General features: G+C 31.4%; 1 protein-coding gene across 1 annotated transcript in view; it reads right to left on the bottom strand.

The window, feature by feature from the left end:
• Positions 1-491: 491 nt before the first annotated feature.
• The window catches only part of LOC124364316 (cysteine-rich motor neuron 1 protein), a 370244-nt gene continuing 358481 nt past the window's right edge, over positions 492-12254 (bottom strand). The window contains exons 3-4 of the mRNA XM_046819695.1: positions 2385-2573; positions 492-687 (exon numbers count right to left, since the gene is read on the bottom strand). Of these exons, the coding sequence (XP_046675651.1) occupies positions 665-687; positions 2385-2573 (212 nt within the window). The 3' untranslated portion in view covers positions 492-664. The remainder of the gene's footprint in view (positions 688-2384; positions 2574-12254) is intronic.

The raw sequence follows: 12254 nt of genomic DNA on the forward strand, positions 1-12254 counted from the left end.
GATTTTCATCAAAAGGAATATAAGGCAAGTCCTCATGTAATCAAGCAAATCAGCCAAGAATCCAGTGAGGTTATTATTATAATAAAAAAGACAAATTTCCTTTCAGGATTAAATTACACTACGGCTTTTTTTAGCTAGATAAGATCCAATTAATTATTTTTTAATCCTTTTTAAAAATATCATCAAGACGAGACCACTTGTGAACTGGAAAAGGAATTAATATTAACCATGCTGAAATTCAATTTAGAATCCGATGAGCTTTAAATTCTGCTAATAAATAATGCAGTTACTTAATCAATTTTACGTTGGATTCATTAATAAATGAATTAGTAGTCTCTCGTAGATTTATTGTTATTTTACCATTTATTTTATCTGTGTTTGATTTCATTCATAGCCCGTTATAAAAAGTAGTCATTTCTATCGGTCAGTCCCGCTACTGCCTTTCCATTTTTTGAAACTATTGGACAATTTTCAAATAAAACTCTGAATAATATGAATACATACAATTTATTCACAAATTCTTATTCACAATATTTACACATTTCCATAGACTGGGACATCAAGATTGGTTTTTATACAATATAAACTGGCTGAGGTACCGGATGAGTCTTGAAGAGGGGTGGTTGCGGAGTCGATTGCCAGAGGGCAGCAGAAACACTCTCTGTCAAGGACCCCGCGGCGACAAGTCTGAAACACGATGTGCCAAATATGTTAAACAATACAACAGCTAGTTTTAGGTTATTACATATTAGAGAATACCATGAACCTGGTGGGAGTATACAGAAATGTTACAATTAAAAACACTAAAAGTCAATACGCACAATATATTTTTCTGGTAAACTTAATACATGCAGTAAATAAAAATTCAGGACACCCTCTTGAATATTTTTATAGTTTACATAAGGAGATATCCCTTGGGTTATGGTGCTATGTGGAAAGGAAGTTTCATTAATGATTTTGAAAATTTTTTGTTTACTAAAAATGCGGTATTTTTGTCACATGAAAAACAATTTAAAAAACTAAAATTTAAAGCTAATTCAAGAGGAGAGCAAAATAAAACTTAAAAAATGGTGAGAACCAGATATCGCTACCTCTTTTCCATCCAAAATAATGTCCAGTGCTATCAGAAAAATATTTTTATTAACTCGCAACAATGCCAAGTTAAATTACGTAGTCAAACTGAAGCTCTCTTACTATATAGCAGTGTGGCAAGCATAGAACGAGCTCCTCACAAATGCTTTTTAAAAGTCTGGAGTGGTATTTAATTTAGTTACACACCTCCACAGTACTCTTTATTAACTCTTCAAATTTGTCTAATTGTGTTTTGTAAATGTTAGTGTAGGCCTAATTATAACTAACCTTTTGACGAAAAGAACATTTATATAGCAAACCACAATTATCTAATAATTTTTAAACACATACCACATCGAACTCTCACTTATACACACATTTTTATAATCACTCTGCTCCATTCATCGCCAAATTTTCTTTCCTAACTCAATTCGAGAGTAAATCTTGGTTGTGCGGTCTCCTAGTCATACGCCATCAACTCATTCACGCTATAAAACGCGTTCGACACTAAACAGCGATTCAAACGAGTTTTAAATGCTTTATGCGCGGGGGATTTTTAATTTCATTAGGAATGCTGTTGATGAGATGAACTCCTACCTGTGAGAGGAAACGTTCATGAACTACAGTCCTGTATCTCCTGGTTCGATAGTTTTCTCTATCATATTCGCAAATCTGTCCATTCGCGCAAAATAAAATATATAACATTGGAATTTGTTTTGAAATAGAGGCTGTGAATATTTTGGACACAACTGTTTACTGCAACAAAGGTTTTTATTCTAAAACAAATTTTAACAGAGTCGTATCATCAGCATACTGCACGATTCTTACGTGTGGTAGCGATGATTCTGTGTCTTTCACATAAAACAGATAGAAAATAGAGCTGAGAATTGATCCTTGAGGGACTTCATACATAATTTACACTGAATTAGAAACATAGCAGCTTTTCAATGGAAGCTGCTGAATGCTTCTATCCACATCTTCCTCAACGACAGGTGTTAGGACAATTGAGGTTACTGGACCTTGTCCGCCGTCCCCTGATAAGATGGAAATAAAGATATTCGTAGGTAAATTTAATTTAATTTAACTATTACCTAAAAGAAGGTGGTGATACCTATTTTAACTTTCCTTTAAATTTAGTCGTTATGAGATACAAATAATGGCTCTAATGACACTAGATATATTAAGTAATTGATTATTCAGAGAGAAATTGAGAAGGAGGAGGAGAGTAATGATTTGGAAACAGTTGAGTGGAGGTTATTGGAAGGAAAAAGGGGATGGTGATAAAAGAGAAAAAATTAAACTTTTCAAAGTACCTTCTTCTATTGAATGTGTGTGTTGAATCATCACGGCCAGGTTCATTTTGCACTCCTTCATGCTCTTGAAGGTAAAAGGTCGTTCATCTGGGCAGGAGGGCACCTTATCGCACCGGCAGTGACCACCCACAATGTTACATCCGGACACCAGTCGTGGTGCCCCACACTTGATGTCTGTTCCTGGTATCACTGAAACAGATAAAGTGACTTTCAGCTTGTAGAAAGTGAAAAGTAATGCTTTTAGTTTTTGAGACACAATTTTATATCCGGACACCAGTCTGGGAGCCAAAAACTTGATGTCTGTTCCTGGTATCACTGAAACAGATAAAGTGACTTTCAGCTTGTAGTAAGTGAGAAGTATCTTGCCTTTTTGTGATGCATAACATTACATATGAATAGGGGTGTCACCAAAATTTTCGGCTATTCCTGTTATATCTGGAACAGAATACTTTAATTCGCTACTTTAATTTATGTGCTTGAAGGTGAAAACGTGGCCATCACGGCAGGAAGGTCCCTATTCGTCAAAGCAATACTGAAAATTAACTATTTCCTGCCTGGATACCAGTCATAGTATTCTTGTTTCAGTCTTTTTTAGGAGTAATATAACACAGAATTGATGAAAACTGCCAACTCCTTTATCCTATTTCATTAAAATTTAGGAGTACATCACAATACCTATCGCGCATAAGTTTATTTTAACTTATGTTGTAGTTATATGTTACGTAAATTTTTCACCGGAGGAAGATATCGGATTGCAGAACTTGAAACGTTGTGTTTTGATTGTTTTTTATCACTGAACGATTGCAAATGTCCGTAAAATCCTGTTTCCATAACGTATCTACCTTTCACAAACTCAAATGTTTAATTGACGAGACTGTATAACGACCTCTAACATACAATGGAAAAATGTCCATTTGTTTAAACTTAATATACCGACCTTACTATGAATGTATTTTATGTTTATTAAGAATTACCAGCTGTATAATATTCACATAATAAGAGGAAGCAAACCCCAGAGACAGATGGCAATGTAACGGTCCCAAAAGCAAATCTGTATTGGCTATAAACCGAGGAGAAGTTTGGTCCTCGCCCCAGTTAGGGTCCTGTTATAACATCCCATGAGGGTAGAACCCCAGAACTTCTGGACAGCTCGCCTTTTTGTAGAGCCAAACATTGCATGGTAAACTGTATCACGCCAATAAAAAAGTATAAATGTATAAGTTTCTTCTACACATTATAAGTATACGCTGTGTATTTACAGTACAGGATTTTGGCTTGTGTAGACTACTATAGCAGCCTTTATCAAAATAGTCCGATGACATTTGAATCAATTTTTACAAGTCATTGTTGACGAACAGCTGTTCCCGCTGACGTCATTATGATCACTATTGACTGGAAAATCAGATGAACGAAATATTACGTAACACACGATAATACACAGTATCAGCTGATGTTTGATTATAGCAGCAGATGTAGTAGCGGAATATTATTCTTTTTTTTTACGTTTTACATCAATTAGATGACTGCCGTATTGTATTTAAATTTACGGAACGTACAAAGAGACTTGGGATTATATGTCAATCCCAATGGACAAATTTTGGGACTTTTAAAAGTGTTTAATTTTAAGTATTCATTCATTTTTTGTGAGTAAATTTAAACATTAAAAGTTTAGAAACGACATAATTATATGACTCATTCTATAATGCATTTTGTGTTGCTAAACTAAATTTTATGACACACACTGTTCTGTTTGTTGAAAACAAAGGCCAATTCTGTTTGAATTAATGGAATAATTACAGCGAAAATAAGTAATCAGGTAAAATGTCTCAAACTGTAATGTGTTCAGTGTAATTACGAGATTTTGACTGTTTGTGACGTGTCGCCAGGTGAAGTACTCGACTTAATGAACTGTTGTGTTAATGTTTAACACATTCTCAAGTAATCCTGGTGGCAGATTTAACTCCTGAGCTGGTTCACTCATGTGTTACATGGCTAACAATGTAGTCATACAAATTGTTCTGGCAAGCCTTGTTTGTGTTGAGACCATATAAACTATTTTACTTAGGCTTTCGATTATATTTACGTATGCTCGTTCACAATAGGGTGTCACAAACGTCTTTTAGGGATAGTATCAATCGTTTCAAGCACAACTTTTCCTTAAATATAGATTAAAAAATGTGTTGTTTGGTCGCTTGTTGCAATTTTTTGTTACAAATTTTATTATCTTTGGAAATATTTAATCTAAGGAAATCAAATTTGGCACATAAGAGAAAAATTTAAAAAAATAATTGCGTTATTTTTTCTAATACTAACAAAATGGCGTCTGTTTAATATATTTAAATACAAAAAAATTAACTTCTGTTGTAATAAAACATTTACCAGAAACTAACTAAACTAATTTTGCGTAATTTCATTCAAAGTCCAACAGTACTTGCATCAACGAAATCCGTCAATGAACATGCGAGCACAACTTTGAAGATACCCTTGCACAAGCCTGGAGCAACAAACAACTGATACCTGTCAACTGCGACATTTTTAGCGTCAAATTACTTTTTATAGTTAAGTAATGTTCAATTTTACAGTATATATATATATATATATATATATATATATATATATATATATATATATATATATATATATATCATCCTAATTGATAATATAGTTAAGTTATCATCATGTAAATAGTGCTACACATAGCTATAAGGTCAACATTTATATTACATCCACTATGTCATTCAGCAACAATTGCTATGAATAATAAGTATAATGCGTCTGCAAATAATTCAGAAAAATTAATTTTATTTCAATTACTTATTTCTCTAAATTCTTCAAGCATATTAACGTTTTATTTCAAACAATGCACTGTTAAAATTTCATACTTTGTTTTTTATGTAATAAATTAAATGTATTAAATATTAAACAACGAAACCGCTTTCACTGTCTAAATCAGTATTTATTTAAACAACTGCTTCAGTAGTAAATCTAATATTATAAGAGGAGGTATAAGGGAATAAAAGTAAATAGTATTGCACATGTATCAACATGACATACCCTTTGACTGTTTAAATCTGACTGTGTTACCCATAATGTGTGGTTTGTCTCCTACACGTAACTTCTCTTCTCTACCTATTACATCATGCAGAGAAATCACTTTTACTACTGTGTCAACCATTTTCATATTGGTGTGAAAGTTCAGTTATTATTTCTATGCAAAAATCTAATTAGTTTTTTAATGTGGAGTAATTTATTTAAAATTTCATTCTGTTTTGATTTTAATTATATAAGAGTGTGTGATAATACAAAAACGTAACACGAATACGATTACCTTGATGAACAAAATTGTTTTCAAAAGGTATTTTAGTTATATAAAATTAATGTGTAAAAATTAGAAGAGTCATAATTTTTTTTTAAATGAAAATGTCCACCATCTTGAAACTTTTAGTTGTTTAAGACTGGTTATAGAACTAATATAAGCTATGCTAAAATACTGTCTCTGTAAATAGGAAACAGAAACAATGGTGACTACTGTAGTTGCCATAATTTCTAGTAACCTCTGCATATTATTGGTACTAAGCTAGTACTTACACATTGCGTGAATAAGTTCGCTAGTTAGTACAAGGTCTTAATATTTTGCAATAATGCCGTTCATATTAATAGGTGTAAATTATTTTTACAATATAAACAATACCATTAAATATATTTACAATTTTACAGTCATTCGAAATTCATCTTAATTATCAGTAACAAAAGTAACAAAAAAAGCAACTTCTTACAATATGTTTAAATTAACTTTAGACATCTAAACGCTCCATTAGCATGGCTTATATAATTAAAGAATCTAACTTTTTTTACATATTCGTAAAAAATATTTTAAAATGTTTTTATAACTTAAAATCATAAAAATTCTAAGAACTTAGCACAAAAAATCTGTTTATATAAATATTTCCCTTATGATTGATTTTATAATACATAATACAACCTTATACGTATTTACTGCAATGCAGAGACAAAAATGATAAGATATTATCTTTAAGCGATTCAATAACGTTGTACTCTACCGTATTTCTATTTTTAGTTCTTCGTGTATTGAACTGTTTATCTACGTGTAGATTCAAGCTGCAAACCCATTGTAAATTTGTATACAAGGACCTCGATATCCAGAGTGAAAGTATACTAAAATGAGTTAACTTAAAAAACCTCAACAAAGTAAACTATGGTTAGCTTATAACTTTCATAATCAGACCCTCCTAGTTTACAAGTATATACTACTAAGAATGCGTATCCATTATTACAGCCTTTAGTATGGTTATCTTATAAAGTTCGTAATCGCACCCTCCTAATTCACAAGTACATACTACTAAGGATATGTGTCTATTAATACACCTTTGATTATGGCTAGCTTATGACGTTCGTGATCACAAACTCCTTGGTTTAGAAGTACAGTACATACTACTAAGAACGTGTATTTTGTGTATCACTGTGAATATTTACTGATAGATTTTAAACGTCTAAAACAATCAATATGAGAATGGTTGGTATTGATGTTAAAATAATATGTCCCTATAAAAGTACATATTTTGAAGAATAACAAACAGGTTTCTGAATTTCAAATCAAAATATAATTAGAATACAACACTCAGTTTCATGCATATCAATATATACTTTTCATCAGATGTAAACTTTAAGGCGTAATGTTAATCATACAGAACTATAAAAAATTAATAACTGTGTGGAGTTGAATTAGCCCAAGGCACGATTAGAACAGAACAAGTTATATATTAAAACTCATGTAGGTAACTAGAGCAAGTACCACTCATGCCACTGCACATAACAAGCTCACAGAACAAAAACCCTCCTGAACACTCCACAGGCAACGAAACACTGAGGAAAAATAATATGGTCACTTCCAGTAACTGGGTTGAATATCATCTGAAAGTGGACAGGACGATTGCGCTTGTAATGGGGTTGGAAAGGCAAACGCCTCTAGCCGTACTTTTCGTCATATCGTGTGTTCGGAATTTATTGCTTGAGATCTCATGAAATGATCTATTTGTTTATGTTTTCTAGTTAATTGTATACAATGTCACCTGAATAATAATAATATTACATTTTATTTAACTCATTGACAGGATTAACAACAAATACATATGATAAAGATAATTTACAACGTGTGACACGTATTACATCTAACAAAGAATATGAAAATTTATGGTTAACAGAACACTATTTTGTATCACGAGACAAACAAAGTACGATTAATCCAAGGCCAACCTGTTCTGAGGATTCTCACATCATAATGTAAGTCATGTTGAGCAGCAAAATTAAATTAAGTTTAAAAGCACATGCCAATTGTAGGATAAAGTGTACCCACGAAATAAAAATTTCTCCATAAAATGAATAGATTATGGTATTGATAGCATAACCCACCTACAACAAAAGCAAAAAATGAAATATGGTACAGAGTCCAAAAAAATCAACAGTAAGATATATACAATAAAATATTTTCCAATACGAATTCAAACATACAGTAACAAACTAAATACAGTAATTAGCAATATTGATACAGAACGCTAACAGAATGTAAATATGATTTTTTAAGTAACAACACACGCAAATATAATATAACGGGACATAAATGATTACTGTGAACAATAATGAAACCTGTATAGTAAACATTAAATTTTCAATATCATCGACTTTGCAACCATAACTTTAAACCTATAGATACCTGACTTATCAATTGACCTTACAATTTTATGTAATACGTTTTCTTTGAAACGTCGTTTCCATGGTAGAATATGTTGGCATTATTCCACTTCACGTGAGAATTTGAAGACCTTCACTGTTATCCTTAAATTGTATAAATTTAAACTTAGCTATTTGGGTTTTGGTATTCCGTTTTACAAGAATAAAAAAAAGATTATCGTCAAAAATGTTTATTCTTTTAGTTTGTGTTAGATTTTTGCGTATGCTTTACCTTTCTCCTTAACGCCTTGTTAACTGATGAAGAGCATAGATTTAAATCATCGAAACGTGGTAATGTACTTTTTAGCATCGATAGTAAACTTTAAATCACGGAAAAACATTACGATTGTAATATTTATATCTTGTATCTAAAAATAAAATACTTAAGGAGAAAATGTGTTGATAAGTAAGTTAACATGTTTTAACTTTTAAAAGAGACAAATCTAAGATACTTGATAATTAGAAAAAATACTTTTTATACCTTCGACTAAATATTATGTACACAAAAGTATATCAGATATCATATTTATAAAACTAGATTTCTAGTGCTATAAACAAATCGAATAAGGGAATGAAATAAACAAATTTCTCTGCAAAGGAATTTATCCACCTTTCTTATTGTTCCATAGGATATACAAGTTATTGTTTTTATTAAACTTGGATTTGTTAACGCGACTCTGCCAACATTGTTTGCAAAGCATTTCCTGCCTTATCCTTTATTCAGCAAAATCCCCTTGTGTGGGTTTTATAGACCTCATTTAACATAAATATTGTAGAATATACACTTGCATATGCCTAGAATATTTATCATTTTCTTTCCTTAGTAAATGGTCTTGGTTTGTAGTTTTTATACTAATTTAAGTAGTTTATGTTATTTGTTATATTGTACTACGAAATATTAAATTTAATGCAGAATTAATTATTTATTAGCTATTACTTAAATTAAAAGTATAAATTAGAAAAGTTTTACTAGAAACGAAGTTTTAAATATGAAATACGTAAAGTCTAAAATAGCTTTTGGCTCTCTCGTGTTGGACAATTTTCATTTGGACCATACTTTTTTAGATAAAATTAAATATTTCATATCTACAACAATTTATAATTATGTTATTTATTATTACATATCACATAAATTTTAATTACATTCATAAACTATCCTAACATTCAGGTAAAACAAATCTGTGACGTCGTTTCATGAGTCAATTTCCACGTGATTATGAAATCTTACGTCGTTCTAGAATTCTTATGCTTTAAAACTTCCTGACTCTTAACTCAGAAGGCGTTTGATGGCGTCAGATAAAAACATTTTAAAATTACTACATGGAATGTTCAATGTAAGAATTGTCTTAATGTCATGGATGTTCGCTAAGTAATTGCTTGACGCTCTCTAAGAAATAACTACATGATCATTAAGGAATGATTTGATGATTTATAAGAAATGACTACATGGATGTTTACTAAATAATTAATTGGTGCCCTTTAAGAAATGAAAACATAAATGTTCACTAAGAAATGACTATAATATAGATTGTTATAAATAGCTAAGCACTGGCGTTTTGGAAATGGCCGTGAATCTGGTTATTATTTTTGTAACTCGGAATGTAATTTGTAAATTTTAATTAATATATCTGATTATACGTAAGAAAAACGCAAAATTGTGTGAACTAAACTTCAAGTGCACATGAATTTTATGTTATGAATGGATTAAGATCAGGCCATAATATTTTACGTTCTTTACATTCTTGAACGCAGAAGCAGTTTCATTCATCACTAAATCTAAACTAACGAGCACACACTGCACTCACTGGTATTATAAAAATAAATATATACAATACACGATATTTTAGTTTTTTTATTTCAAGCATAAATAACACAATTATTTTAAATTGTAACATACGTAATAGTCCAAAAATAATATGACAATCAATCGTGTAGTATTGTGATGAAAATAAAGATTTCTGAATATTCTCTTCCTGGAACCATTTGTCATGAGCTAACAATAAGGACTCTCTGAGGGCCGACAGACAACTGAAAGATGTTATGATTGGACCCATAAGATTTATTCTCCAAGCAACAAGTTGATTTGTGACTTTCTAAACGACTTTCCTCATAACAGTTCGTCTTCTCTACTTTTACAGTACTACATTATTTACATTTAGTTCTTGCATTCTTTTGGTAGTAAAATGTTTCATTATATCACAAAAGCTGAAACACTTATATGTTGTACATTATGTAATAATTTAATTATTGGTGCGGAATGTTGGCTGAGCGTTAACAAAGCATTTCACAAAGTTTTATCTTGTAATATATTAACATATGTACCCTGACTACCCCAAAGTATGTATTAACGTTTTTTTACATGTTGTTTAGACTTTTATTACTTAAACACTGATATAAAACCCACCTTAATGTACAAAAATGTTAATGTACCATTTAGATATTTAGAGATATATTTAGGCTTTAATCTTTGCAGGAAACTTCATTTCTAAGCAGAAAAGAACGAGTTCTTAGTACATTCCCACCCTTTGAATTAGCCTGACCGTCTTTAAATTGCAATACTTAGTAGGTTCACTCAATCTTTTTTTTTTTAAATTTTCTTTGCCAAAAAACCTTTTCAACCTATAATTTTAGTTAATTTTGTGTTAATCAGTCAGAGCAGTTTCTATATAAATACTTGTTACGACCATTGAGAATATGCGTGTTATAAAAAAATACAAGACATAATTAATTCCAAAATAACACTTTCACGCACTTATTTTTGCACTTATACATCGTTTTTTCGACAATTAACTACATTGTTAACTCTAGCGCCAGTCTTCCGGATGCAATTATATCAACTCTCCAGCATTATAGATTGTATTTGATCCTAAGAATTTTTTAGGGTTTTTAAGGCCTTCGTAGTAATTCAATTTGGAGATTTGTTGATAAATTGTACCCCCCCCCCCCCCCACCCCCCCCCCCCCCCACCCCCCCCCCCCCCCACCCCCCCCCCCCCCCACCCCCCCCCCCCCCCACCCCCCCCCCCCCCCACCACCATGTTTCAGCAACCAAATTGTAATTCAATGTATTTTGAATTTGAAAGAAAATTGTTGACTTCTTAAAGTTAACGTTAGAATTCTAATTAGTTTTACTTTAATAAGACCTAGAATTGAACTAAAAAATTATCAAGTTTCATATATTAGCCCCTGTATTGAAATAGTTTCAGTTTTTATTTTTAATATACCTGTAGTAAGCAATACAAAAAAATATTTCGCTTCCTCGTTTGTATTCGTTTTGATGTTACGTCATTGTCAAACATAGTACTAAATTGATGAATTGTTTCAGTCACCCGGGTATCGTCCTAAAATTTTTTTAAACATTCCTAAACACGATTTTTTAGGCCCTCCGGTACGACACTCAGGTCACGTAACCTGTGTACCGTAATAGGCCCCTTACCGAAGAATTTTCCTGAAATGTTTGTTAAAAAACATTCAAAGTCTGTGTCCGTGTTTTCCCGTGCATTGTGGTGATTGTTATTTTGTGATTGTACCTAGTTTTATAATGACGCTCCGACCTGTAGCACACATTTTTAAATACTGCTTTGTCAAAGATAGTGTAACATCTTATCGATTACTGACTAATCGATTGAATGTTATTTTACTATCGATGTAATCAAAATATGTAAATATCTTAATTTAAACACTGAAAAATAAAAGTTTGCAAATGGAAACACGGCAGACATCCAATTTAAAAATAATAACCACATATATAGTAAAGTAAGTGTTGGCTTACTGTTAGTTTCTGATGGTATTGAGTTTGTGGAATAAACACAGTTATGTTGACTCAACAAATGGTGTGTACGCTAGTATTCATATTTAAGAGAAGTGCTGAAAACTATATTAACGTTTCAGCTGTGTTATTTTTATGCGTGTGTTCTATATTCGCTCTAATTTTGGAGTGGGATAAACCTCTACTCTGTCTAATATTGCAGAAATCCTTTTAATTGACAGATGTATTTCAAACTGTTTATACAGAATATGAACACAGTGAATTCATATATCCTAACTATTAGTGCGCGTATATTCCTTTATGTGGTGAATGTGACAGAGTAAATTGATTATTTCATATATGCCTATACTTATG

This window comes from Homalodisca vitripennis, chromosome 6 (assembly GCF_021130785.1).
Source record: "Homalodisca vitripennis isolate AUS2020 chromosome 6, UT_GWSS_2.1, whole genome shotgun sequence".
Taxonomy (NCBI): Eukaryota; Metazoa; Arthropoda; class Insecta; order Hemiptera; family Cicadellidae; genus Homalodisca; species Homalodisca vitripennis.